We start from the raw sequence: 27,503 nt of genomic DNA on the forward strand, positions 1-27,503 counted from the left end.
GGAATCTGGTTCCGGGCTACAGGCTCAGGTGCTGTCCGGGGCTGGAGCACAGCCTGAAATCCCCCGGGAAGCACTGCATTCCGGGATCTCCTTGTAGATATTGGCTGTTAGTCCCAACCCTCTTTCCTGGAGAGAAGGGTCCCTGGTGGTCTCCCCGGAGAAAAGCTCTTGCTGTGTCCCTAGTCTGTCCTTAAACACAAAGTTCTCCCCAGCTTTGGGGGCGGACAGAGCCTCCATACTGAATCTAGTGTTGCCCTGTGATGGATCGGCTTCCTCTGACGAGGCTCTTGGCGGGGCTGCTCCCCTTACAGGGGGCTCACAATCTGAAAGAAGGAAAAGGAAACAAGCGAAGCTGGAAAGTCAGCACGGGCCCTTTGTCCTGTGCCACAATCCATGGGGGAAATGCCAAGCAGTGTAAGACACAGTCTGGCCCTCAGAGGGGATCCTAGACAAGACCAAAGTCTGATTCACCTGCAACAACTGCCAGGAAGGCAGGCAGGCAGGCACAGCCCTGTGATGGCTGGTCACGGCACACAGAAAGATAGATGACAACAGGACATGGAGCACTGTGGGAAAGGACAAGACTGTAGGGGCTGGCACCACGGTGCAGTGGGTAAAACCTCCACCTGTGTTGCCAGCATCCTTTACAGGCGCCAGTTCATGTCCCAGAAGCTCCACTTCCCATCCAGCTCCCTGCTAATGGCCTGGGAAAGCAGCAGAGCTTTAGGCCCCTTGCAGCACATGGGAGACCCAGAAGAAGCTCCTGGCACCTAGCTGCAGACTGGTCCCAGCCATTTGGGGAGTGAGCCACAGATGGAAGATATCTCTATCTCTCTAAAAAGGAAAAATGGACAAGGGGGAGGACAAGACTCTATCTCAGACATAAGTTCGGAGTGAATGAGTGGATTCTGTTAAGAACACTTCCCTCCTCTAGGCAAACCACACCCCACCAGGCAGATGCCCCAGCCAGCCAGGACCCTGGGAGTGGGCCTGGCCCCTCCCATCTCTTCGAGCCTGCCCATGGAAGGCACCTCGGCCTTCTGACCCCACTGCCCGGGCTACTCCCCAGGAAAATCTGCCTAGTTTGCCTCCTGCCTGCCGCCTCCTTCCACATTTAACTCCTCCCTCTGGCTCAAAGCATGACGCTGACACCGCGGAGCCCCACAACGCAAGGCTGCCATAGCTCAGGCCATCCCTCCACAGCCCCCTTCCCGCCCTGCCCATCCACCCAGCCCCAGCCCCTGCAGGCGCCCTCACAGGATGTGCCCTGTGAGCGCACATCCACCTGCTCGGCTGAACTTTCCTGCCACCCACCCACACAAGCTGTGTCGCTGCCTTCTGGGATTCCCGGGGTCTAACTGCACAATTCCGGCAGACACGGCTGTCAAATATATGACCCAACAAAGGGGAAATCATGTGGCTTTGTATTGGAACTGCCTGTCCATTTCTTTTTTTTAACCAAAAAATACTTGATTCCAATAAATTATCTAGGAAAACAAATAAAATTGACAAAAGCAGAAGGGATGGGCCAGGAAGGAGGCTTGAACACCCCACCCTGCTCCCTCAGAGATCCACAGTTAGAATCTTCTGGCGTGGGCAGCTCAGTGGCTAGGTGGGCTGATTTCTCCACCTGTGGTGTCGGCATCCTGTCTAGGTGCTGTGCAGGTGTCCTGGCTAGTCCACTTCGAGTCCAGCTCCCTGCTGATGGCCTGAAAAAGCAGTGAAGGACAGACCAAGTGCTTGGGTCCCTGTGCCCACATGGGGGACCCAGAGGAGGCTCCTGGCTCTTGGCTTCAAATCAGCTCAGCTCTGGCCGTTGTGGCAACTTAGGGAATGAATCAAAGGATGGAAGATCTTCCCTGTCTTCTCTCTGTATATCTGACTTTCCAATAAAAATGAATAAATCTAATATATATACACATATATATATATATTACAAACTATATATATAGTTTGTTTTAAGAATCTTCTGGGATAGTGTAAAATCTAGCCACAAAATGGAGTCACTTTGGTTCCGGCCTACATAAGTTTGCTAACTTGCTCTTTATGCTTCTGTACAAAATGTTTTGCTAGTTTTCTGCTTTTTGAGCCAAATTACAAGGTGTAACATACCGTGCGAGCAAACAATATTGTACGATTTATTCACTCATTGTTCCTATGACTGCCTCCCGTGGCTGTAGAGGCCCCATCCACTGTCCACCCATTGTCCACACGGCAGCCTCCTGTGGCTGCCGAACTCACCTGGTTCCCATGAATGTAGAACTCACTGTATAAAATCCCATTACCTCAGGGGCCTCTCCCTGCAGGACAGGAGAGCTGACCCCAGCCGGTTGGTCTGTTTGCCCGCCTCCTCGGTAAACGCTGCTGCTCTGGGCTGCACATCTTGGGGAGAGGCTTGGGTAGGATGCAACAGCAGAGGCAGGGAAAGTCCCTGTCACCCAGCAATGGCCTTGACAGCAATCATGGCCGAGCACCAAGGACGCACTTCACAAAGTTGCACAAACACACCCCAGTCCACCCCTCACAGATCAGGAAAGCACCTTGAGCCACACTGAATTCTAGCAAGGAACTGGTTCCAAGAAACACACTGACTTAATCAGAACTCACCACTACCTGGAAATGATTTTTTTTAAAAAAAGTATTTCAGCTAGGTGAGAGGTTAGTGTAAAAGAGCACATTTTGAAGTCTCAAATGTTCTTTGTTCATTTCTACTCCTTTTACCTTCCCCCACCTAAAGGGGACCTAGGATCCCCCCTTAGCACTCTCTCACTTAGCCAAGCCCCCCCTTTTTTAGATTTGTTTATTTTTATTGGAAAGTCAGATATACACAGAGGAGGAGAGACAGAGAGGAAGATCTTCTGTCCGATGGTTCACTCCCCAAGCAGCCGCAATGGCCAGAGCTGAGTTGATCTTAAGCCAGAAGCCGGGAGCTTCCCCCAGGTCTCCCATGTGGGTGCAGGCTCCCAAGGCTTTGGACCGTCCTGGACTGCTTTAAACCCCACAGATCCAGTAACCCCTGCCTCATTCCCCACCCCACCCCCCAGGTTCTGCTCATTCACAACCACCACCACCACTACCCTCCATCTGGTAACAGCCCCCCACCCCCACCCCAGTGTGTCTGCAGCCAGTCTAACAGCAGGCATCACCTTACGTCTCTGCCCAGCATCCCATGCTTGGCCGCCCCCTGTACTGTGGGGCTCCACTATTAATGCCCAACCCTGTCCAGGCCAGCCCCTCCTAAGCTGTTTCCCTGTGACCAGGGAAAGCAGTAGAGGACGGCCCAAAGTCGGAACCCTGCACCCACACGGGAGACCGGGAAGAAGCTCCTAGCTCCTAGCTTCAGACCAGCTCAGCTCCACCCATTGTGTCCATTTGGGGAGCGAACCAGCAGATGGAAGAGCTGTCTCCCCTTCTCTCTGTAATCTGCCTTTCCAAAATAAATACATATTTTTTTTAAAGCAGGCCTTGTGCAATGTCTCTGTGCCTAAGATCCTCACCTTGCATGCTCTGGGATCCCATGTGGGCGCCGGTTCTAATCCCGGCAGCTCCACTTCCCATCCAGCTCCCTGCTTGTGGCCTGGGAAAGCAGTCAAGGATGGCCCAAAGCCTTGGAACCCTGCACCTGTGTGGGAGACCCAAAAGCAGCTCCTGGCACTCAGCTGTGGACTGGCGCGTTTCCAGCAGAAAGATGATGTTTTTCTGTCTTTCTCTCTGTGAATCTGCCTTTCCAATTAAATAAATAAATATATATATATATATTTTTTAATGAACAGTTTCAGCCAGTTTGGGCATCCATCCGTCTAATGATCTCCTTGTCGCCTGGCCGCCACCTTCCCACTGAGTCAGGCCGGCACCTGCTTCTCCAGCCCCCCACAGTCTGGGGATCCTGCCACAGACCTGTCCTGTTAGGCTCTCTTGCAGCTGGACTTTTCCTTCCTTCTGGACCCATTTGCCAAAACTGAAAACTCAGTAGGTTTCTGGTTTTCTCTTGAGAAACTGGGAAGATGGAAAGCCTGCCACGCATCATCAGGGGTACCCGAGGCCTCTGGCCACGCACCACCCTGACAGTCCTTTTCTTGGTCAACAAGTGAATCCCAACTCTTCCTGCACCCACCTGCTAAATCCCAGTGTGTCCATGTCCCAGTGTTTTCCATATCCCCCTGGAACAGCCCAGTGTCCACCAGGAAAGTTACGGACCCTTAACGTGGTCCCTCCGCAGGACCGGCTACCCGGGAAGCCCTCGGGGCGGACAGGCTGCACCGGGAGCCGCTGCGCAGACGCCGAGCCCCTCCGGGTTTCCCGGGAGGTCCGGGGTTCGCCCTGGGGACCGGCGGCCAGCAGGTGTCGGTCCCGCCGGGGGACGTGGCCGTGGCCGGGATGGAGCAGGGCGGGGATGGGGCAATGCGGAGATGGGGCGGCTCACCGGGGCGGGGCGGCTCACCGGGGTGGGCGGTGGGCGGTGGGCGGGGAGCGAGGTGAAGCCACCCCGGCACCGCTCCAACCCGCGGCCACTGCGGGCCTCTTATTCTGCAGCCCCGGGCCCACCCTAAGTCCCGTCCCCGACCACTTCCGGGACCGCTCTAGGCAGCGTCTCTGTGGCCCTCGGCTCCGGCCTCGTCCCGGCTGACGGTGAAACGGAGCGAGACCGGGCCGGAGGGTAAATGAGTCCGGGAAGGACAGGAGTGGCTGACGCCATAGGCACACCGGGGCTTATGGGTCTTGGGAACCGTCACCCCCTAATTCCAAGATTAGTTCTGGGTCGGCCTGTGCTCCCCGCCCCCACAGAGGCAAAAATGAGAGGAAGGAGTTGGGGGGAAGGGCCCGGAGGTGGCTGAGAGTGCAGACGGAACCCCCAACACTGCGCCTCGGAGGGGCTGGCATTTGGGGGTCCCTCAGAGAGAGCATGTTACGCAGTGACCACCCCTCCCCTTGGGCTCCTAGTGCCTCGTGGCAGCCCAGCCTGTGGAGGCGCCTCCCTGAAGAACACTACATTCCATAGCGTCAGGTGCCTCTGAATGACACCCCCGCTGCTGCACGCCCCGCCCGTGCACCCCATCCACCAGTGCACACCTGCCTCCTTGCCCCCATCAGGGTGCAGCTGAACCGTGGGTGGCAACTCCAACCCTGGGCTCCTTGGGGACCAGTTGCCACAGACCCGGGTGAGCGTTGGACCACAAGCAGCCATGCAGACCCAAGGGGCGGCTGCACCGCTTCCTTCTTCTCCCAATAGCTCCTCCCACCCCCACCACAGGCGAGGTGTGGCCCTGCTCACAGGTCTCAGGTGCTTCCTGCAAGACAGACATCTCGAGTCTCCACCTTCACACGTCCCAGACAGACCCCAGTAACCTTTGCAGCCAGCATCTCTCAGTAGCCCTCACAACTCACTACTTGTTGGCATATGGCATAGGATGGGCTCATTTTACTAGGAGGGGCTGAGAGCAAGGTAGACGCAGGAGGCAGTCAACAGGTGCTCCCCTTCCACGCCCCCCCCCCAGGAGTTCAGTAGTAACCCACGGCGCAAAAGTAGTCCGCGTCGTCTTCGGGCTGCACGGGATTGATGGTGAGGATGCAAGCGTTATGAACTGGGTCCTTGGTTGCCGAGAACCGGTCAGGAACGTCCTCGTGCCGCCCGTGGTCCTCCTCTGAGCGATAGTAGAGCAGGTAGCGGGGGGAGCTGCCTGGCCGCTGCTGGTACCAGGACACGGTGTAGTCCCCAATGGGGGCCTCCGGAGGGTTGAGTGTGCAGGACAGCTGAGCCGCTTGGCCCGGGAAGACCAGCAGGGCATCACGCTGGGCCAGGGCTGGCGGGGAGACGGAGAAACAGATGCACTCAGGCTTGCACCTCACTGCATCCTTTGCCTTATGAAGGCTTGGCCAGACCCCAAGATTCTCCAAAGGGTTCGTGGCTCAGTTCTCTGTGCAGCGGGCTTGCTTCTGGGAGACTTAAAAGAGACCTTCTCTATGACCCTGTTTCCCCTTTGTGAGTGAGGGGTCTGGAGTAAGTGACCCATACTCCTCAGGTCCCCAAGAACGCATACCCAGCATGTGGCACTGTTGGCCTGCAGGTCCTCCGGCTCTCCTCCCCTCTCCCTGCAGACCCTCCGTCCCTCAGTCTCATATCTCTTCCAAAGCAGCCCCAGGAACCCACTGGGTTGTGCCACTGATCAGCTCAGTGCCTGGGTTGCCTCAAGGCCCCGTAGGGTACAGCCCAGCCCACACCAACTTCCCTGTGAAATATGAAGATGGTAGGGGCTGGCAGTGTGGCACAGCTGATTCAGCAGCTGCTCATAATGCCCACATACCACCATAGTGAGTGCCAGTTCAATCCCTGAATGCTCTACTTCCAAGTCAGCTCTCCACTAGTGCGCCTGGGAAAGCAACAGAAGATGGGTCAAGTGTTTGAGCACCTGCCACCCATGCGAGGAGTCCCAGGTGAAGCTCCTGGTTCCTGGCTTTCTCCTACCCCACCACTGCCAGTTGTGGCCATCTGGGGAGTAAGCCGGTGGTTAGAAGATTGATCTCTCTATATATGTGATATATACAATTTTCAGATAAATATTTTAAAAATATAAACAGATAGAAGCTTGCGTGCTTTTTCTGTCATTACCATTCAAATAAATAAATGAACTTTAAAAAAAAAAATGGCCAGAGGTCTATAATGACTTGGAGTAGATCTCCCCTCCTATTTACCACCCTTCCCACGACCCTCTCCCTGTCCCTACCTACTTGCTTTGCAGGGGTCTTACAAGGCCAATGCCAGCTCCTGTCTTCCCTCACCCCACCCCCAGGGAAGGGCCAGGGAAGGCTCACCTGCCAGGAAGGTCCCCATCAGGAGGACCAGGCTCAGACAGGCCATGGCCAGAGGCAAGGCGGCAGGCAGCAGGTGGGGACTCCTTCTGCGAGGTTCTCCAGGTGCTGCCAGACACTGAGCTGATGACAGACACTATGCCACTGGACCGTAACAGGACATGCAAATCAACCTCTGATTGAGAGAGGAGGGCTGGGACGGGGCCAATGGGCAGGGTCCTGGCCCCTCAGGGCCCCTTCCAGAAATGAAGCCCGGAAGTCCTCACGTGAAGTGACAGTAGGGGAGGAGGTGAAATTTACTTTTTTTGTTTAGCTAACATTAGTGTGAGAAAACTACACAAAGGCGTGTATGAGTACATACACATACTTAATGCACACACATGCACATACCTGCCACTCTCACACAGACCGAGTGTTAAGACGTTTCCAACTCCTCAGAAGCCCCCTTGCCCCTCGCCACCAAGCAGTTTCTGAGTCGATGACCGCCCCCACCCCTACAGCCCCCAAGGGAGCCATCTCTCTGCCTTCTCTAGCCTTCTATGCTTTGTTGCCTGCCCTTGAACTTCAAATAGAAGTGGTAGCACAACTTCCTCCTTTCTGCTGCCTTCTTTTGAGCAGCACAGTGAGAGTCAGCCACACGTGCAGTAATACCTCACTCACGCTCAAAGCTCTGTCACCATCGGCTAGCCCACTGTCCTGTTATTAGCTGTGTGGATGTTTTCAGGTCTGGCCATTGCAGATGTAACGGCTGTAACTGCTGTGTGCCTCATGGCCAGTGTCTTGAGCGTAGTCTTGTCCTTCTCTGAGAACAGACACCCTGTAGTAGAACTGCCAGAGCATAGGGACCACACGTGCTCAGCTTTGCAGAGAGGGCCAGGGTCCTTGGGCCATCTCCGTGGTGCTGAGGGTGAGCCCCTTGTACAGCGGGGTGCTGCCTTCTGCAGCTCAGGCTCCGGGTTTGTAAGGACCCCAGTATTTGGGCTCTTCACCCACGTGGGAGAACTGGAAGAAGCTCCTGGCTTCTGGCTTCAGACTGGCCCAGCCTCGGCCATTGCATCCGTTTGGGGAGTGAGCCAGAGAAGGAAAGATCTCCCTCTCTCTCCTTCCCTCTGTGACTCAGTTTCAGAAATCTTAAAAAACAAAAACAAAAACAAAAAAACTTGAAAACAGAAGTAGGCTTTTGGCAAAGGTCAAAATGCCACACAAAATACTGGTATCACATACGAGAGTGTTAGAGTTCCAGGCCTGGCTTGGTTTTTTGGTTCCAGCTTCCAGCTACCGCACACTCACCAAGTTAGCAGGTGACGGCTCCAGTACTGGAGCCCAGTGAGACCCAGGCTGAATGCCTGGGCCCACTTTTGGCTGTTGTGGCCATTTGGAAAATGATCCAAAGGATGAGCGTTTTCTCTTTTTCTATCACTAACTCTTTCTCCCTCTTTCAAAGATTCATCTTATTTCTTATTGGAAAGGCAGATATACAGAGAGAAGGAGATATGGAAAGATCTTCTATCTGCTGGTTCACTCCCCAAGTGGCCGCCAACAGCCAGAGCTGAGCCAACCCAAAGTCAGGAGCCAGAACCTTCTTTTGGGTCTCCCATGTAGGTGCAGGGTCCCAAGGCGTTGAGCCATCCTCCGCTGCTTTCCCAGGCCACAAGCAGGGAGCTGGGTGGGAAGTGGAGCAGCCAGAATATGAACCGACAATCGTATGGGATGCTGGCAGATATAAGATGAGGATTTAGCCACTAGGCTATCACACCCAGCACTAAAATCAATATGCTTTTTAAATCAGCACAGGAAAAAGCAAAAACAAAGTTCTTTAAAAAATGATAATAATGTGCTCACTTCGGCAGCACATATACTAAAATTGGAACGATACAGAGAAGATTAGCATGACCCCGCGCAAGGATGACACACAAATTCGTGAAGCGTTCCATATTTTTTAAAAAAATGATAATAATAAAATCAGGGCCTGACATGATAGTGACAAAAGTTCTCCCTTGCACACACTGGGATTCCATGTGGGCACTGGTTATAATCCCAGCTGCTCCAGTTCTCATCCAGCTCCCTGCCTGTGGTCTGGGAAAGCGGCAGAGGCTACCTCAAAGCCTTGGGACCCTGCATCCACATGGGAGACCCAGAAGAAGCGTTTGGCTCCTGGCTTTGGGTCGGTGCAGCTCCGGCCGCTGCGGTCACTTGGGGAGCAAACCAGCGGACGAAAAATCCTCTTCTCTGTATCTATTTCTCTCTGTATATTTATATCTTTCCAATAAAAATAAATTAATTTTTTTTTACATTGAGTACACACTGTGACATAAGAAACTAAAGCCTCAGGCCCGGCACAGTAGCCTAGCAGCTAAAGTCCTCGCCTTGAACGCGCTGGGATCCCATGTGGGTGCTGGTTCTAATCCCGGCAACCCAGCTTCCCATCCAGCTCCCTGCTTGTGCCTGGGGAAAGCAGTCAAGGATGGCCCAAAACCTTGGGACCCAGCACCCATGTTGAAGACCCAGAGGAAGCTCCAGGCTCCTGGCTTCAGAACGGTTCAGCTCCAACAGCTGCGACTATTTAGGGAATGCATCAGTGGAAAGAAGAGCTTCCTCCCTGTCTCTCCTCTCTGTAAATCTGCCTTTCCAATAAAATAAATAAATCTTTAGAAAAAAGAAACTAAAGCCTCTACCTGCAGCATCAGTATCCATATACATGCCAGTTCGAGTCCCAGCTACTCCACTTCTAATGTAGCTCCCTGCTTATGGCCTGGGAAAGCAGTGCAGAACAGCCCAAAGCCTTGGAACCCTGCACTCACATGGACCCTGCATTCACGTGGGAGACCTAGAAGATGCTCCTGGCTTTAGCTTCCAACTGGCCCAGCTGTAGCTGTTTTGGCCACCTGAGGAGTAAACCAGCAAATGGAAGATCTCTTTTTCCTTCTTTCTGTACATCTGCCTTTCAAATAATTAAAAAAAAAAAACAATTTTAATCTTTAAAAGTAAACATTAAAAGCAAATTTTAAAAAAAAAGCAAATTTTGTCACATGTAAAGTATAAAGTCGACTAGCAAGAAAAAACAAAAAGAAGCCAACTGGGGTGACAACAGCGCAAGGTAGGTAGCCTAGAGCTGGGTGACAGAGGTCAGATCTAGGCATTGCTGGATCTGCTGGCTCCCTGCTTCCAAAGCTCGTTACTGGGATACCAGAGTCAAAGCATTTCCTGTCTGGTCATCTCAGCGTCTTCCACTGCTATGGAGACCAGCTTGGGAGCTGGGGGAGGAGGCCAGGATGCCAGGGCGAGCTGCAGGGACTAAGGAAGGTGGTAGAGCAGAGCCCACTCAGGCATCCAAACTCCACTTTCCTGAGTGAAGCTAAGCCCCGGGTCCTTCCTGGGTGGGGGAGGAGAGCTTCCTCCCTCTTCCACTCCTGTCACAGCCATGTTCATCACAGTGATGTTTGGAGGTATGGTGGGGAGGTGGGGTTTCTTGTTCCGGTGGGTGGTGGGGTGCTGAAGGGCGGGTGGTGGTGGAAAGCGGGATAGGTTCAGAGAATGGGGGGGCTTCCTCCTTGGGGAGGAGCCAGCAAGTACCCTAAGTGAGCCTTCTCCTCTGCCATTCTGGTGATCCCAGCTTCCGCTAGCATACTCGCAGCTCCAATTGGTTGCCTTGGGAAGTGTGCCACCACAGGTGGGAAGCTGGGTGGAGCCAGAGGTGCACCAGGAAGGGCAGCGTGGGACCCAATGACCCTTCCACCCCCACCTCCAACATCTCCCAAGAGTCTGAGCCATTGTGCCTTGGGCACAGTCCTAGCCCCATAGCTCAGACTCCAGCCCCAGGGAAGGGGGTAGTTAGGGTGCTTGATTGGGGAAAAGCAGGTGATTCCACCCACCCATCTCGGTCCTTTCCCTGCAGCTGGCTGCCAGGAGCTGGTGAACATCTGGTGCAGCCTAGTGACCCTTAATGCCCACCTGAGGCAGAGGGGACAACTGCCCCCAGATGGTGAGGAGCCAGGAAGTGGGCAGCAGCAGTGCTGGGGGCTCTGAGCCCGGGAGGACCTCTCTACGTGCAATGCCCGTCCACAGCATCCATTGCCCTCCTGGCTGAGGATGGGAACCTGGTGAGCCTGGAGGAAAGCCTGGAGGGGACTTCCCCTGCCCCCAGCATGGGCAGCTCCCTGCTGCAGGAGCGAGGGACTTATGTCCTGGTGCAGGTCATCAGTAAGTGGGATGCAAGAACTCCCCTCTTGGGAGGAGGGGGCTGGATCTGTGGTCCTTAGCTAGGACTTAATCCTAATCCTTCCCTACCCAATACCCCCTCCCATCCTGAGCCTTGCCTTGCCCAGCCAACATGTCGAAAGAGGTGAGGTTGGGGTCATTAGGTCAGTCGGGGTCCTTCATGTGCTCTCCACACCCCCACAGAGGGGGAAGGCGGGGCCCCCACCCGCTATGAGCCCCTCCTGGAGAACTTGGATGAATGCTATCCGGAGCTGGCAGGTGAGTGTCTGGGTAGTGCCTGGTGGGAGGGTGAGACCTTCTCCTCAGGCCCCCCTCCTCCAGGAAGACTTCCGGGATCTTCCAGAGGAGCTGTGCAGGCTGTCAGGCCTCCCTGCCACAGGCAATGGCACCCAGAGGAGGCACATGAGCACCCGGCATGGTGGTGGTGGTGGCGGCGGTAGCAGAGGCCAGCACCGGGAGCAAGGCCCCAATTCCAGGCCCAGGAGGACAGGCTCTCTGCCATCCAGGACGCGCTAGCTTGGGCTAGGAGCCAGGTATGGGAGAGGATAGGGACACATGGGGAGACATGTAAGCTGAGAAGAGGTGCACCCCAATGCCAACCGCTACCCCCATCCACCCCAAGCCAGAAAATGGGTTCCCTCTTCCTGGCTGGAGGGTCAGCATCCTCAGCGCATGGCCATGCTTAGGTGTGCATGGGGACTTGGCACAAGGCCGGTGCTCAACGATCAGTGCAATGTGCATGAGGATTTAATCAGCCAGTGCTTCTGTTCCAGCAGACCCCATGCAGACCCTGTGACCCGGTACACCACAGCCAAGCGGCCAAGCTGGACTCGCACCGAAAGGGGTTTGCCATGACCTCTGCCTTGTGTGATCTGGCAGCCAGGCAAGATTCCTCCTGCACAATCTGCGCTTACTGAGAAGTTGCATCACAAGAGGGGGCAGGGGAGAGGGGCAAGGTCCTAGCCAGGAGGACACGTAGGGGGCAGAGAAGGGGATCCTGAGGTGAGAGACAAGGAGGAGAAAGGTTGTATGGGGGTATCCCTGACAGCTGAATGCCATCTGCCAATGTCTCATCACCCACTTTGCACTGGCCCTTGGTTACCCATGGTACAGATGACAACAGCGCTCCAACCACTCCCACCACCCATAATACCTGCTAAGGGGAACATTCCCCGAACCAGGGGACATCTCCCCCTTCCTCATCAGTGGTCTCAACAGACAAGATAGTGAGAAGGCACATGGCTAGCTACGGTCTAAAATAAACTCTTTTCATTGCACATTCATGTCTCGGGCTATCATAGGTAAAAGAAACCCCTCCTTCAGTGCCCATCCCAGGGACATGGTGGGTACAATCTGGCATCGTGGTCCAGCTGTCGGTGAGGTGGTTGGGGATCCAGGGCTGTGGCCCAGGAGCCATCTCAGAGCTGGCCTAGGGTCTGCCTCTTCATGGCAGGGAGCTCAGACCTGCAGGGGGAAGGAAGGGAGGGATGGACCAAGGCAGGTGTGGGTGGGCAAGCACAGGTGCTGGAGGTGTTTGTCCCCCACTCTCCCGCTCCCTTCCCCCAGGGGGTCAGGGTCTGCCCACTCACCATGGTTATACTTGCACTGCTTCAGGGCCTCGCTGAAGCCCTCGCACAAGGACAGGTCACTCTGAGTGGTGGAACAATCCAGAAACTGCTTGATCTCATAGGAGCAGGGCCCCATCTGCAGGGGCTGCGGAGCAGCGCGGGCCGGGGTCTGGGGGTTACAGTCCAAGAGGCAACAGGATCATTTCTGGGATAGTAGTTGAGGTGAGTCCAAAAGCTGGGGAGCTGCCTGTCCCCTCCCCTAGGTAGGCAGAATGACCCTAACCTCAACTGTTCCTTCTGTGAAATAGAGTGAGCCAGCAGCCGCCTCCCCAACCTTGCCCCCACTGCTTCTTCAAGGGTATGTAGGAGGGAGGAAGAGATGGTTCTAGAAAAGCCTACTTCTCTACCCACACAAATTCCTGCAGTTTTCCTGGTTCAGTGGCATTCAAGACTCCTGATCCAACCTTGAAGCCCCATCTGGCTCTCAGGACTGCGGTGGGGGAGGGGGGACATGGACACAGGTCATCACACAACAGGTCTTCCGGTTCCAGGTTGCCAGGCCTTTGCCCTTGAGCCCAAGGCTGCAGTGCAGGGAGGATAAGGGCTTAGGAAATTCAACATACCTCCCCATCACTTGACCTTGTCAGTCTCTATGGGCCTGAGTTGCTAAAGGACTGACTGTCCACTCCTGGAAGCCTAGGGGGCCTGGCTTTCAGGGGAGGGGCTGGGAGAGCCTGCCTGTGAGAGACAAACCAACTCGGCAGGCAGAGGGGAGGGCCAGCCATGGACAAAGTCCTAGACTAACTGGGGCACACCTCACTGGACACTGCAGTGCTCCCTAGATGACCTTGAGTTTCTCTGAGCCCACCGCTCACCTGCTGGACGACAGGTTGGGCCGGCTCCGAGCTTCCCCCGCTGAAGGCTCCGGTCAGCGCACTGCCCACCACGTGCCCCACAGCGGAGCCCACGGCGACCCCCGCCGCCGTGGACGCCATCTGCGCCATGAGGCCAGGCTGGCCGGACGGGGCTGCGGCCGGGGCGGCAGCGGAGGGCGGCGGGTGCGCAGGTGGGTGCGCGGCGGGGCGGCTGTGGGGATGGTGGAGGGAGAGGGAAAACAAAGTTGATCCTGGCTGGACCTCCAGGTCAAAGGCTGGACGGGTTTGTAACCTCTCTTCCATACTGCCCCCCAAAAGGTGCGAGTCCCCCCTCCAGTCCTAGGCACGTGGTGGTTGCACCCCTGCCCTTCCCCGCCCCCATCCCTGTCAAGATGGCGCAGTAGCAACCAAGGTCATTCTAAGGGTTGCCCTTGCGGGGAGTGTCCGAGCTGCCCAAGCTCCCCGTTCCCTCCCCACCGGGCGCCTGCCCCCGCACACCCACACACACACACACACCTGGCTGGCCTGGCGGCCATGCTGCGGCTTCCTCGTGGCATGGCGGCGGGACCTGGTCAGGGAGACCCAGAGACGGTGACGGTCGTAGAGGATCTGTCTCGGGACGCCGGCAGCGGCGCAGGTCCCCGCGGGCGCACGGGGCGGAGCTGGGGCGGACCTCGGGGACACGCCCCGGGGAGGAGACGCCTCGGCGCCCGGTGGCAGGTCCTGCGTCCCCGGCGCCCTTCCCGATCTCCCGAACTCCGAGGCTCGGCGTCCACCTCGCCTGGGCGCTGGAGATGGAGGCCAGTACCGCCAAGCAGCACGGACTTCAGCGAGGACGACGGGGGCCCGCTCGTTCTCTTACAAGGATCATTGTGGAGCAGGGTGAGGGGCTGTCGCGAGGCGACTAGGGGTCTGGTCAGCCTCTGCTTCCATGTCTCACATCCCCACCCCCGTACCACCGCCTCCCTCCCACCGCACCCACGTGGCTTCGGAATCTACACCAGACCAGAACCTGCTCTGACAAATATATCATGACACTGACTCAAAGCCCAGGAGTTCTTAAGCAACATGGCTAAGACGACAGTGAAGCAAGCAATGAAAAGCCCACTTTAGGGTCTGGCATGGTAGGCTAGTGGCTAAAGTCCTCGCGTTACGCACACCAGGATCCCATATGGGCACTGGTTCATGTCCAGGCTGCTCCACTTCCCATCCAGCTTCCTGCTTCCGGCCTGGGAAAGCAGTAGAAGATGGTCCAAAGCCTTGGGACCCTCCAACCACATGGGAGATCTAAGAAGCTTTTTTTTTTCTGTTTTTTTTTTTTTTTTCCTTTATTTTTTGTTGGAAGAAGCTTCTAGCTCGTGGCTTTGGATTAGCTCAGCTCTGGCTGTTGAGGGAATTTGGAGAGGGAACCAGCAGACAGATCTTTCTCTCTCTTCTTATCTCTATAAGTCTGACTTTCCAAGCGAATAAACAAATGTTTTTGAAAAAGGTACATTTAATGGGGGAGAAAGAAAACTTCAATCCACAACGGCCAGGGCTGGACCAGGACAAAACTAGGAGTCAGGAACTTTATCCAGGTCTTCCATGTGGGTACAGGGATACAAGCACTTTGACCGTCTTGTTTCCCACCTCCAGCTTTTCCAGGCACATTAGCAGGGAACTGGGTTGGAAATGGAGCAGCCGTGAGACAAGCCAATAGTTCTATAAGATTCTAGCATCGCAAGCAGTAGCTTAACATACTACACCACAACACTAGTTACCCGAAATGCCCACTTTTATGAAGATTTATTTGTTTTAATTGGAAAGGAAAATCAGATTTGTGGAGAGAAGGAGGGACAGAGATAAAGATGTTGCATCTACTAGGTCACTCCCCAGTGACCGCAACGGCCAGAATTGAGCCAATGCAAAGCTAGGAGCCAGAGCTTCCTCAGTCTGCCACATGATTGCAGGGACCCAAGACTTTGGGCCATCCTCTACTGCTTTTTCTAGGTCATATGCAGGGAGCTAGATGGGAAAGAGGAGCAGCTGGGAAATGAATTGGTGCCCATATGGGGTCTGAGTGATTGCAAGATGAGGTTTTAGCTATTGAGCCACCACACCAGGCCTGAAATGCCCACTTTTTAAAGTGAGTCACTTGGCCTGGCACAGTAGCCTGGTGGCTAGAGTCCTTGCCTTGCACACTCCAGGATCTCTTGTGGGCGCCGGTTTATGTCCAGGCTGTTCCACTTCCCATCCTAGCTCCCTGCTTGTGGCCTGGGAAAGCAGTGGAGGACGGCCCAAAGCCTTGGGACCCTGCACCCGCGTGAGAGACCTGGAAGAGGTTCCAGGTTCCCGGCTTTGGATTGGCGCGCATCGGCCCGTTGCGGCTCACTTGGGGAGTGAATCATCGGATGGAAGATCTTCCTCTCTGTCTCTCCTTCTCTGTGTATATCTGGCTGTAATAAAATGAATAAATCTTTAAAAAAAAAAAAGGAATATATTACTGATTAGCGGGTAATCGCATGTGCCTTGGCCTTGGAGTCCTGGCTGTCACCCAATGACTACTACTGAAGAATGGATAATGGCTTGCTTTGAAGAAAATGATTATGGTAACTTGCAGAATTATCTTTAAGAGCACCTGGTTGACCATGAAGTAAAAAATGAAATAATCAAACATCTATGCATACCCACTTAGTCATGAAGTAAAAATAGATCAAACGATTGTACAGAGGCTTGTGATATTTCTGAGAAAATAAAAAGGACAGCTTCCTCTTGAGCTGTTACATGAGGGCACCAAGAGACAGTGTCCATGTCTCTTCCTTTCTCCGACGCCACACACCCTTCTCCGAATCAGCTGGAGCTGGACTCCGGCAGGCTCCCAGCTTCGGATCCGCTCAGCTCTGGCCATGGCAGCCACTTGGGGAATGAATCATCGGACAGAAGAACTTCCTCTCTGTCTCTCCTCCTCTCTGTGTACCTGACTTTCCAATAAAAGACAAAGTTAAAATAAAGTGACTCACTGATGCTGGTTTTATCATATAGGAAGTTAAGCCTCCTCCAGCAATGCCAGTATCCCCATATGTGTTCTGGATGGAATCCTGGCTGTTCCACTTCCAATCCAGTTCACTGCTCATGTGCCTGGGAAAGCAGCAGAGGATGGCCCAAGCCCATGGGTCCCTGTCACCCAAGGGGGAGACCAAGATGGAACTTCATGCTTTTGGCTCCCCCCTGGCTCAGTTCTTCGTCTTTGTGGCCACTTGGGGAGTGAACCAGCAAATACAAGGAGATGGACGAACTCTCTTTTCTTTTGAAACTCAGTCTTTTAAATAAATGCATACATCTTTAAAATTAAAAAGAAAAAGCCTGAAAACTAAAAGGAGATAAATTAAGTCACTTCTTGAATAGACAGGCATTTCTAGTTGTTGAACCTTGCTGTTGTCTTTCCCAGACTAGTCCTCTAGGGGTCTCTGTGGAGTCTTCCTTTAGGATGCCCAGGCTGGGGTGCCTGCTCTTGGCAGCAGCTCAGGGCCCAGCCTGACAGCATGGGAGCTACAGCCAGAATCTAGAGTCCGGAGGGCTATGGGAGACAGGGGTCGAGACCATTTGGTGGGAGAGGGAAAGCTCCCCATGTCACAAGGGTGTCCCACGGGACTGGAGAGGAATCCCTTCAGGGTGCCTCTCCTTCCATCCCTGCCTCCTTCCTCTCCGTGCTGGGCCCTGGCTAGGGGACAGCTTATGACCCCTGCTGCCCCCACTCCCATGCTTCTCCAAGACTGCACGGCCAGAACCCTTCTCCCAGCCATCCACTGAATGTCCTGCTGGTGTGGGAAAAAGTCTGGCCTCTCTCCAGGAGTCTCAATCTTCCCATCTGTAAGCTGGCTAGGATTCTGCTCCTAGCCTCTGTCAGCCAGCAGCTTCCCCTGGAATAACTTTTCCACCTCTCTTTGTTGTGAAGGAGCTTGATTCTGACGAGTGGGCAAGCCTGTTCCCCACCCACCCCCGGCCAGGACCACCTGTCACAGGCTAGCAGCAGGTCAGAGGTCAGGTCACTAAGAAAAGCCAACCCCAGGGCCTTTCCCCACATGGAGGGGAGGGTAGCGAGTTGGAGGAGGCTTGAAACCCGATTCCTATATCTGCAAAGCTAAGGCTGGCTCCCTGCGCCCCTTGCACACCTCCCACCCCGGTCCAGTGGGGAAACTGAGGCTGCAGGTGGCCGCGGCTGGCACGATCACCTAGCAGCCGGCTTCAGCAGGCAGTACCCTGTCGTCAGCCCCCGACCCCTTGGGGCCGGCCAGTCCGGGGCCCCACCTCCCCCACCCTGGCGTTGGCGGCCACAGGGAGAACAAAAGGCGGCGGGGGGCGGGGCCGGGCGGACCGGGGGCGGGGCGGAGGCTATAAGGGGCGGCGGCCCCGCGCGGCCCAGCAGGCCCAGCAGCCCCGGGGCGGATGGCTCGGGCCGCCCGGCTTCGCAGCGCGTCCCTGCGCGCCCTCCTGCTCCCACTATTGCTGCTGCTGCCGCCGCCACCGCTGCTGGCCCGGGCCCGGCCGCCGGTGAGTGTCCGTCGCCGGCCGGCTGCACCTTGCCCAGCACGCAGCTGGGCCCAGCGGGAGAGCAGGACCCACGGTGTTGGGGGGGATGGGGTGCGCCCAGGGTGGACTGGCGCAGCTGCTACCCAAAGAGCTTTCTTTCTGAGTCGTGTGTGTATGAATAGGGGCGGTTGGCGTGAGAGATAGTGAGCTTCCCATCACCAGCGGTGTGCAAGTTGGAGGCTGCACGAGGGGATCGCTAGGGCTGGGGCGCAGGCGGGGGTGGGAGCGCTGCACCCACGTCCCCTTCCCAGTTTGGGATTCTATGCGCTGGTGCACCCTCGCCGTGATGCGGGAGTGTGCCGTTGGCGAGATCGCACTGGGGAGTGGCTTACAGGGCCCCCTATTCATCACAGGGACAAAGCCGGGCAGGGCGCAGGTTCAGCCTCCAGGTGTGTGGCACAGAAAGCGGAGAGCGCGGCTCCTGGTGTGGGAGGGACCTGGAGCAGGGAGGAGCCAGGTGTTGACCCGGTCCCCTCCCTAGGCACCTGCAAGTGGCAGAGTAGGGAAACTTGGCACTCCCACTAGAGCCTTAGATTGAGACAGTGTGAGTGCAGTGTGTGTGTGTATACACGCGTGCCATGAGGTGGGGGCAGAAGGCAGGGGTGACTGGGAGTGGGAAGTTGAGACTCTCCCATGGTTAAGGAAGGGATGGGACGAAGTGTCTGCCCCGAGGGAAAGCCAGAATGAAGTGAGGAGGGATTGTCCCCAGGGATGGGGTGACAACCGCACCCTCGTGCCACCTGGGTCTTCAAATGCGAGTTACACAGGGCAGCCAACTTTGTCTCTGTGGTTAGAGACTCGGCCGGCTAGCTCAGTGCGAGCCTGAGGGCTGTGATAGGCTGGAATCCTGACCAGGCTGTCCAGCTACACTTGCCGTGCTCTGGGCCAGCCTGGCCTGGCCTGGGCTATGAAAGTAGAACGGGATTGGATGGGTGGGGGGTAGAGCTGATGAGGGGTACCTCAAGCTAGAGGCCTTCTTGATCCCCTAGAATCTGGCTGCAGGCAGCGGGGCGGGGGGGGGGGGTGGGATGCAGGGGACAGGAGAACAGCACAGCCAGGGAATCAGTGAAACCCCATACCTTCAGGAACCCAGGAAGGTTGGGGTTCGGGCCCTGTAACCCCAGGGGTGAGCCCTCTTCTGGCTCCATCTGCAGCAGGGGGAGGGGAGGACAATGGTGCCTACTGCTGGGCATTGAGAACTACCCAAGTAGATGCCAAGCACCCTGGAGACACCCTGACACCTGTAGTTGCCACTTTGACACTTGGGCGGGGCCCAGTGCCAGGGCTAAGAGCCAGATCGCAGGGTGTTGCCTGTCACCCTACAGCCGTACGGGGAGCATCTGGGGTCGCCTCCGACATGTTTATTTCTGAGCTGCCGTCAGCAGGGCGGGAGAGCTCTGTAAATATTTATCTGTCCCAGCTCCTGGGCTTTCAGGGCTGCTGAGAGGCTCGCCACCACCCTGGGGCGCTGCCTCTCCCGGGAGCCGGCAGGGGGAGGAGTGGCCAGGTGACTGTTAGGTGGAAGTGGAGGGAAGGAGATAAGCCTGTCTGCACACTGGCTGTATGACATGGGCAGGTGGTTTGCCATCTCTGAATGATCCCAACTCCCTCACAGCCTGACACAGGCCCTCTCTCTGGGTCACCTCCGGAAGAGAGCAGAAGGCACTGCTGGTTAATTGATAATTACTGCTAATTGTGGTGAATGGTTGATGTTCCCCCATTGCCCGTGCGGAAGGATGCACCTAGTCTGACCTCACCCAGGAGTCTCCCGGGCTAGCCTGGTGTTGGCCCCCCTCGCTTACCTCCCTCCTGGGTATCTCCTATCTACAGCACTGGAAGTTGGCCCAGAGGCTGACCTCAAGCCTCTGAGCTCTGCCAGGAGGCTGGCTTGAGGGAGAAATTCCTTGACCAGTGGCAGGTGGGGCTGAGTCCGTCAGGCACCTACCTAGCACAGGGCAGGCCCAGGGAGGCTAGTGGCCAAGGAGGAGGAGGAGAAGGAAGGAGGAGAAGGAAGCACCTCCCAGGAATGTGATTTTGGAGATTAACCAAAGGAGGTGGCATGGAGAGGGTGTTGGTGGGAAGGATGAGGCCCCGGTCTAGACCTAGCTCAGGGCTGACTTGCTGTGTGACCCTGGGCAGCATCCTTGACCTCTCTAGGCTCTGTTTCCTACTCTAGGAAATGGGATGAGGATGGCTGCTCCCCGAGGTAGTCTATGTCCCTCACTGAATCCCAAAATCTTGGAAAAACCATGCACAAACCCACTTTGGGAATCGGCTTCAGCCCAAGCCTTGCGGGTCAGCCACCTGTCTGATAGCCCCCAAGCCAGAAGAGGCGCAGGGAATGTGGAACAGACTGAGGCCCACAGCTGTTCAAAAGATGGGCTTAAAAGTCAACCATTCGAATGACATTATACTGTACTGCAAGTGCTGGGATCCAGGGGGCTGCCCATGGACTGAAAAGGAGAGGAAGGAGGGTGAGGATGAGTGTCCGTGACCCACACCTCATTTGCAGGGGTGGGAGGGAGCCTAAGAGAGGACATTCTCCTCGTGGGCACATCCAGAGCCAGCAGGTTCTGGGATTTTGTGGGGGGAAGGGTGCTCTCTGGAGAATACAGCTCTATCCTTCCCCAAAGGGTCCCCAGCCCTGCTGGGGCTGTAAGTAAGAGGGATAGTGTGCAAAAAGGAGGGGCAGACCCACCAGGTCTTTGCGCATGTGTAGTGTCCCACCCTGGATCTGCATGGAGGTTCAAGACCCTGCCCACAGAGTGCCTGGGAGGAGCAGGTGCTGGATGAGTCCTCCTTCTTCCTGTTCTGTCACCATCATGTCAGCCTGGGATAGCTCCACTCCTACAGCACACAGTAGAGTTAACAGGCAGGGAGCGGGTTGCCTGCCAGTGGTGGCCTGCAGAAGGTAATCTGCAGGCCTCTGGGCTGCACTTGCTCATCTGAGAAATGGGCATGATGAGAGTGCAACTGGTCGGCCGGTTGTAATGGGGTGGGGGTGGGGGCCTGCAGGCATGGTCTTCCTTGGCAACCTGCTTAGTAACAATCCAGAATCAGCTGAAGCCAAAACCTGTTCTATCTGGGAAGAGACTTGGGGGGACTTGCACGCCAAGGAGTCCCCAGTCCCCCGAGCCAGGGATCTAGACAGCCCCTCCAGAGTGGAGTGTTCTAAAGTTCTGGAGTCCACTTGGCTCTGGGCTCCCCAAGGAACACGAGTTGCAGGGATCGGAATCCTGGGAGGGCCGCCAGAGGCTGAGGGGTGGGGCCTGACTCCCAGGCTTCTGCCCCCAAATATAGCCTTGGGGAGGCTGCAGCTGCCCAGATAGGACAGTCCCTGACCCGGGCAGGTGCCCAACCCCTCCGTACACAGGAAAGAGGCTTGGCTTTCGTCACTGTCTGCTTCCCCCCCCCATTTCCCCAGTCCCTTGAGCTTTGTCAGGGACACCAGGGTCCTCGCAAGCCATCTTGAGGGCTCTCGCAGACTGTCTGAGCTGCTTTTTCTTGTATGTCCAGCTCTGCTCCCTGGCACCTGCAGAGGGCAGGAAGCTGCACTGCAGGTCAAGAGGGCCTTTCCGGTCCATCTTGGGCCTGCAACAGGTCCCCAGACTGGTCCTTCCCTCCCTGCCTGTGTGAGCAAGAAGGGAGAAGCTATCACCCTGTTAAGGTGAGGCCCCCAGGCTAGGTGCAGGGGCTGCAGCCAAGCCTCCCTAAAAGTAGTGGGCGGGGCGTCCTCAGCCTTCTCCCTGTACTCACTGAGGGCAAACCCACTGTGGTGACCTAGATGTGCCTAAGCTTAATGGAGATGAGTTGACCAGAGGAGGATGTGGGGGAACAGAAAGAAATTGACTTATATCCTCTCTTTGGGGAGCCTATTCCTGGGTGTGTATGAAAAGTACAGTCTGGGATTCAGGGTGTCCTGATGCCCCATTCTCAGGGTTTTCCCCTCCTAAACCTCACTGGCCCATGTGGCCAGAGTGGGTGACAATGATATCCCAGGGTCCCTGCAGGAGGGGCCGGAGGTGACCTGATGCTTTGAGGAGGTCTAAGGCTAGACCAAACCCTCATGTTCTCTCTCCTGCCCAGGACACCCACCATCGTCACTCTGGGAGGAGAGAGCCCCAACCGTGGCACGCAGCTTTACAAGGTAGCCTGGCTCCTGTGCCTGCCACCAGGGAGAGCACCCAGCCTTCTGGCAGCCCCAGGCCTCCTCGCTGTGGCGTGCCAGACCCACCAGATGGGCTGAATGCCCGTAACCGACAGAAGCGGTTTGTGCTGTCCGGCGGGCGCTGGGAGAAGACGGATCTCACTTATAGGTAGGGAAGGGACAGGGGTCATAGGACTCTGTGTCCCTGCCACCCTCACACCTGCTTCTTGAGGTGTGAGGCATCAGCAAAGATCTACAGCTCCCTGTGCCGTGGACCACCTCTCCCCACTCCCAACCCACCGGCTACCCTGAGAGCCTAGCTTAGGCAAACACCTGGGCTGATAACTGGCTGGCCTGTGTCACCACCAACGGTCTCAGCATTTGCCTGGGGACAGACACGTGTTCAGCCACTCAGGTGACCTTTAGTGTTGACATTGGCAAGGACCAGGCCCTGGGGACTCCAAGGTGTGTGAGACAGACATAGTCCGACATCCTAGAAGTGTGAATTGCTCAAATGCGGCATTGCAGTTTGGGCACGAGGTGAGCAGGGTTAGGTGACATTGGAAGGACCTGGGCAGTTGGTGACAAAACCGACACTTATATAGTCCACGAGAAAGAACAGTCTGGTATCATACTGCATTGCAGCCCAAGCTCTAAAGGGCGGCCTAAGGTGTTTCCTGGGCAAGGCTCAAGGGGCCACCAGACCTCCACGATGAATAGCGCCACCCAGTATAGAACATGTGTCTCAGAATTTTGGTCCTATATTCTTAGACCAAACGTATACACCAAAGTCTACACAAGGCACTACAGCTGAGTTCCACAGTATACCTGGCTGTGACCCTAGTGTCAACCAGACACCCATAGAGTATCAGAGAAGCTCCGAACAAGGCCCGGACCCTTCCACCTGCCTTCTCCCCGTTCCCCCTCAGGATCCTGCGCTTCCCATGGCAGCTGGTGCGGGAGCAGGTACGGCAGACCGTGGCAGAGGCCCTCCAGGTATGGAGCGAAGTGACACCACTCACCTTCACTGAGGTGCACGAGGGCCGTGCCGACATCATGATCGACTTCACCAGGTGACCCAGCAGCCTGAGACCCCCCTCCAGACTCAAGCCCTGCCTGACAACGGCCACTGACTCTGCCCCCTCACCCACCTGCAGGTACTGGCATGGGGATAATTTGCCCTTTGATGGGCCCGGGGGCATCCTGGCTCATGCCTTCTTCCCCAAGACCCACCGAGAAGGGGACGTTCACTTCGACTATGACGAGACCTGGACCATTGGGGACAACGAGGGTATGGGCTAGGAAGCCGAGTGGGACAGCTGGAGATGAATGGGAATGGGATTTGCTGGGGTCTGGGCTTGTGGCAGGAGGTACGTACCAGGGGGTTTCCTGACTCATTTGCCTTTCCCAGGCACGGATCTGCTGCAGGTGGCAGCCCATGAATTTGGCCACGTACTGGGGCTGCAGCACACAACCGCAGCTAAGGCGCTGATGTCCCCTTTCTATACCTTCCGGTACCCGTTGAGTCTTAGCCCAGATGACCGCAGGGGCATCCAGTACCTATATGGGCGGCCCCAGCCAGCCCCCACCTCCAAGACCCCTGCTCTGGGCCCCCGGGCTGGGATGGATACCAATGAGATTGCTCCGTTGGAGGTGAGGCTCAAGAAGGGGGGCGCCCTGCCGCTAGCCCCTGCCCCCTGCTGGACTCTGACTGCAGCTTAGGTTCTTCCCCCTGCCTCCTGACTGCCCGCAGCCAGAAGCTCCCGTAGAAGCCTGCGAGGCCTCCTTCTTCGATGCAGCAGCCACCATCCGAGGAGAGCTGTTCTTCTTCAAAGCAGGTTTTGTGTGGCGGCTGCGTGGGGGCCGACTGCAGCCGGGCTACCCTGCTCTGGCCTCTCGCCACTGGCAGGGACTGCCCAGCCCTGTGGACGCAGCCTTTGAGGATGCTCAGGGTCACATTTGGTTCTTCCAAGGTGAGAACAGGGTTGGGATAGGGAAGGGTCTGGTCCAAGAGGCTTCTCAGAGCCAGGAAGGTCATGGCCAAGCGTAAGGGACAGCCAGTTGTATCCTAGCAACACTACTGGCAGGGAACAAGCCCCCCTCCCCTTCCCGCTTCTTGAAGGCTTGGGCCAAGGGAGACTGGTGTCCACTCTTAGGGACAGCTGGGAAGTCCCCAGCAGAGGTGGCTCTGGAAGTCAAGGTCATATAGGAGGGCTGAGGCTGGCGCATTCAACCCTCAAAGTCATCACATGGGCCAAGACATTCATTTGAGGACATAACTCCAGAGGCCTTTGTGTTCTGTGCTGGCCAGGGACCTCCTGCAGCAGGACGGGCAGGGGCCTGGGGAATGGTCAGCAGGCCTCTGTCACAGGCAGCCAAGTGCCAGGGGAAAGAAGTGGCAGCCTGGGCAGCCTTCGGCTGATGCCAGCTACCCAGCCACGTGGTACTTTGAGGTCAGCTAGGTCCAGCTCATTCCTGTGGGTTTCTACCTCCCCCTGGGGGTGGCACTGCTGAGTAGGCATCCTTGGCTCCGTATGTTTTGCCAACCAGGAAACGGAGGTTGGAAGTGTCCATATTGGTGCCTGGCATGGCTGTGCTGGCCAGGCAACTCCTCTCCCCAACCTCTTTCTGGCAGGTGCTCAGTACTGGGTGTACGATGGTGAAAAACCAGTCCTGGGTCCTGCACCCCTCTCTGAGCTGGGCCTGTTGGAATCCCAAATCCATGCTGCCTTGGTCTGGGGTTCCAAGAAGAACAAAGTCTACTTTTTCCGTGGTGGGGACTACTGGCGTTTCTACCCAACCACCCGGCGTGTGGACAGCCCCGTGCCCCGCCGGGCTACGGACTGGCGAGGTGTGCCCTCGGAGATCGATGCTGCCTTCCAGGATGCCGATGGTACGTTGGGCATGGAGCTGAGGGGGGGTGGTCGCAGTGGTGTCTGGGTCTGCTGGGTGGGGGCCTCAGGAGCCCCGTTCTTTACCATAGGTTTGGGGGTCTGGTTCCTTCTTCTCGGATAAGTGCTGTATATCCAGGATCATGGATGAAGAGACAGAGGGTCCGAGAGGGTCTCTCTCACCCAGGCCCCTTGGTCGCAGCCGAAGTTCGATGCTGCCCCGGGCACAGCTGCAAGTGTCTTACATTGCCCCTCTTGCAATTCTCGGATCGGCCCTCTGACACGGCACCTGCTATGAGCCCAGTTTCTAGAGACGCAGAGACTTGGACAATGAGGTCCCTAACTGGGGATGGTCAGGCAGACAGAAAGGGATGAGGTGGGTAGAGCCAGAACTCCCACCTGGTGTTGGGGAAACCTGCTTCTTGTTATTATTGAGTCAGCTGGCTTTGCTCAGGGGCCAAGGCAGGACTCTCAGACCAGAATTCTCTTCGCTGCTGAACCCCCTCTTACCTGCTGTGATCTCCCCCCACAAACGCCATTGGGGGGTTCCTTGAGGTTTGGGGTGGTTGCCACATGGAGTCTTCCACTAGACCAGGCCCTAGACAGGAGGGCTTCTGGGGGCAGAAGGGGGTTGTAAGGAAGGTTCTAGAAGATCAGCTGTCCTTGGAGCCTGCAGGTGTCCAGAGAACTCAGCAGTGGCCACAGCCTGACTGCCTAGTCCCACCCCATGCCCATTCCCTGGGCTCAGGGCTGGGGTATAACTTCTCTTTCGCCAGGCTATGCCTACTTCCTGCGCGGCCGCCTCTATTGGAAGTTCGACCCTGTGAAGGTAAAGGCGGTGGAGGGCTTCCCCCGTCTGGTGAGCTCCGACTTCTTCGACTGTGCCGAGCCTGCCAACACTTTCCGCTGACCCCAGCCAGCCTGGATGGCCCTGGGGGTTGCTGACTCCTGCCAGGTCGCCGACGTTGGAACACTTCGGTCGTCATCTATGGCTCTGGGCACCAGGCACAGGATGGCACCCTCAGTATCCTCAGGGGTGTAGTCACCTCGACAACTGCAGGGAGGGCCACGCAGGTCGTGGTCACCTGCCAGCAACTGACTGTCTCAGACTGGGTAGGGAAGGGGGTGGTATTACTTGAGGGGTGAGGGCAGTCCCAGGGCTAGCTCTGCCCCACCTGTGCGGGTCATGGTCAACCCTGGCTGTCCTCCCCCTGCACCTGCAAGCCTCAGGGTAGGACTTCAGCCAGGCTGGGGGAGCTGAGGCATCCTCCCAGCCCTGCTGTGAGGTTTCTGTGAGGCACTGTACCAGAACAGGAGTGCTAGGGGTTCCCCAGGATCTTCCCCTCACCTTCTGGAAGGACCGCAGGACCAGAGGCCTTTCCTGAGAGCTCAGCTCTGGGTTGGTGCTTGGACCTGGCTGGCTTCCGGTCAGTGACCCTCAGAACCTATTCCCTGGGAGGCAGGTCCAGAGGTCCCTCTATCTGCTGCTGGGTCGAGGCGGGAGTAGGATTCTTCCTGCCGGAGACTTTGGGCCTGGCAACCCCAACATACCTCAGTCCTGTCCCTGGGAGCGGGGCCAGATCCCCAGTTCCCTCGTTCCGTTCCAGCACTGGTGTTCTCCAAAGCCATGTAAATGTGTGTACAGTGTGTACAGAGCCCTTTTTTTTTGTACTGAATGGTTATTAAACATGGTTATTTTCTACCTGCCTGCCTGGTCTCTGTTTTGTAACTATGCAGCCAGGGGGCAGGGGGCAGGGAGCAGGGGAGGGTCTGGCTCAGGGGCCTCTTCTGGGTTACTTCTCCATCTTAACACCTACGATGGCTTCTTAACTGGTTCCCCACCCCCCTCCCAGTTCAGCACTAGAGGGATGGTCATTTTATCTGATCCTGCCAACGCTCCTGTCCCTATCCTGAAATCTTTGGTTTCCCATCGTTGCAGGGAAAGGTCCAGGAACAGAACTCATGGCTCCGAGGCCTTTTTTTTTTTTTTTTTAAGTTTTATTTTATTAGAAAGTCAGATATATAGAGAGAGGAGGAGAGACAGAGAGGAAGATCTTCTGTCCAATGATTCACTCCCCAAGTGACCACCAATGGCCAGTGCTGAGCCAATCTGAAGCCAGGAGCCAGGAGCTCTTCTGGGTCTTCCACGCAGGTGCAGGATCCCAAGGACTTGGGCCATCCTCAACTGCTTTCCCTGGTCACAAGCAGGGAGCTGGATGGGAAGCGGGGCTGTCAGGATTAGAACTGGTGCCCGTATGGGATCCCGGCATGTGCAAGGCGAGGACTTTAGCTGCTAGGCCACTGCACCGGGCCCTCTGTGGCCTTTCTTAACTCCACGGAGGCAGCTAAGCTCCCAGCCACACCTGCGTCTGCTCCAAAATTGTACCTGCCATTTGGAACTGCAGTTTTATTAGACTGAACCATATGG

The 27,503-nt window shown here is 56.3% G+C and overlaps 4 protein-coding genes and 1 non-coding gene across 5 annotated transcripts; 3 read left to right on the plus strand and 2 right to left on the minus strand.

Annotated features, from left to right (window-relative positions):
* Nucleotides 1–5,490: 5,490 nt before the first annotated feature.
* Nucleotides 5,491–6,889, minus strand: VPREB3 (V-set pre-B cell surrogate light chain 3). Its single transcript, XM_058656870.1, has 2 exons — nt 6,811–6,889; nt 5,491–5,801 (listed from the first exon to the last, which is right to left on the minus strand). Exons 1-2 carry the CDS (start codon nt 6,854–6,856, stop codon nt 5,500–5,502), a joined length of 348 nt encoding a protein of 115 aa, XP_058512853.1. The 5' UTR covers nt 6,857–6,889; the 3' UTR covers nt 5,491–5,499.
* A 1,752-nt stretch (nt 6,890–8,641) lies between these two features.
* On the plus strand, nt 8,642–8,747 carry LOC118759874 (U6 spliceosomal RNA). The gene has a single exon (XR_004996440.2). It is a non-coding gene; the product is annotated as a U6 spliceosomal RNA (small nuclear RNA).
* A 1,481-nt stretch (nt 8,748–10,228) lies between these two features.
* Nucleotides 10,229–11,664, plus strand: C29H22orf15 (chromosome 29 C22orf15 homolog). The gene is made up of 5 exons (XM_058657009.1): nt 10,229–10,253; nt 10,643–10,789; nt 10,873–11,007; nt 11,209–11,283; nt 11,369–11,664. The coding sequence occupies exons 1-5, from the start codon at nt 10,229–10,231 to the stop codon at nt 11,539–11,541; spliced, it is 555 nt and encodes a 184-aa protein (XP_058512992.1). The 3' UTR covers nt 11,542–11,664.
* A 608-nt stretch (nt 11,665–12,272) lies between these two features.
* CHCHD10 (coiled-coil-helix-coiled-coil-helix domain containing 10) lies at nt 12,273–13,771 on the minus strand. Its single transcript, XM_004592018.3, has 3 exons — nt 13,469–13,771; nt 12,615–12,762; nt 12,273–12,489 (listed from the first exon to the last, which is right to left on the minus strand). The coding sequence occupies exons 1-3, from the start codon at nt 13,769–13,771 to the stop codon at nt 12,470–12,472; spliced, it is 471 nt and encodes a 156-aa protein (XP_004592075.2). The 3' UTR covers nt 12,273–12,469.
* A 4,079-nt stretch (nt 13,772–17,850) lies between these two features.
* On the plus strand, nt 17,851–26,777 carry MMP11 (matrix metallopeptidase 11). The gene is made up of 8 exons (XM_004592019.2): nt 17,851–17,998; nt 22,124–22,353; nt 23,114–23,257; nt 23,342–23,475; nt 23,596–23,837; nt 23,938–24,157; nt 24,820–25,077; nt 25,852–26,777. The coding sequence occupies exons 1-8, from the start codon at nt 17,894–17,896 to the stop codon at nt 25,983–25,985; spliced, it is 1,467 nt and encodes a 488-aa protein (XP_004592076.2). The 5' UTR covers nt 17,851–17,893; the 3' UTR covers nt 25,986–26,777.
* Nucleotides 26,778–27,503: the final 726 nt, after the last annotated feature.

This window comes from Ochotona princeps, chromosome 29, assembly GCF_030435755.1.
Source record: "Ochotona princeps isolate mOchPri1 chromosome 29, mOchPri1.hap1, whole genome shotgun sequence".
NCBI lineage: Eukaryota > Metazoa > Chordata > Mammalia > Lagomorpha > Ochotonidae > Ochotona > Ochotona princeps.

Coding starts and splice junctions, on each gene's coding strand:
- MMP11 (XM_004592019.2), top strand. CDS start 17,894: ATGGCTCGGGCCGCCCGGCTTCGCAGCGCGTCCCTGCGCGCCCTCCTG. Junction 23,476..23,595: donor GACCATTGGGGACAACGAGG/GTATGGGCTAGG, acceptor TGCCTTTCCCAG/GCACGGATCTGCTGCAGGTG. Junction 24,158..24,819: donor TCACATTTGGTTCTTCCAAG/GTGAGAACAGGG, acceptor TCTTTCTGGCAG/GTGCTCAGTACTGGGTGTAC.
- VPREB3 (XM_058656870.1), bottom strand. CDS start 6,856: ATGGCCTGTCTGAGCCTGGTCCTCCTGATGGGGACCTTCCTGGCAG. Junction 5,802..6,810: donor GATGGGGACCTTCCTGGCAG/GTGAGCCTTCCC, acceptor TCTCCCCGCCAG/CCCTGGCCCAGCGTGATGCC.
- C29H22orf15 (XM_058657009.1), top strand. CDS start 10,229: ATGTTCATCACAGTGATGTTTGGAG. Junction 10,254..10,642: donor CATCACAGTGATGTTTGGAG/GTATGGTGGGGA, acceptor GGGGGTAGTTAG/GGTGCTTGATTGGGGAAAAG. Junction 10,790..10,872: donor GGGACAACTGCCCCCAGATG/GTGAGGAGCCAG, acceptor GCCCGTCCACAG/CATCCATTGCCCTCCTGGCT.
- CHCHD10 (XM_004592018.3), bottom strand. CDS start 13,771: ATGGAAGAGAGGTTACAAACCCGTCCAGCCTTTGACCTGGAGGTCCAG. Junction 12,763..13,468: donor CCCAACCTGTCGTCCAGCAG/GTGAGCGGTGGG, acceptor TGTAACCCCCAG/ACCCCGGCCCGCGCTGCTCC. Junction 12,490..12,614: donor GCAGTGCAAGTATAACCATG/GTGAGTGGGCAG, acceptor TTCCCCCTGCAG/GTCTGAGCTCCCTGCCATGA.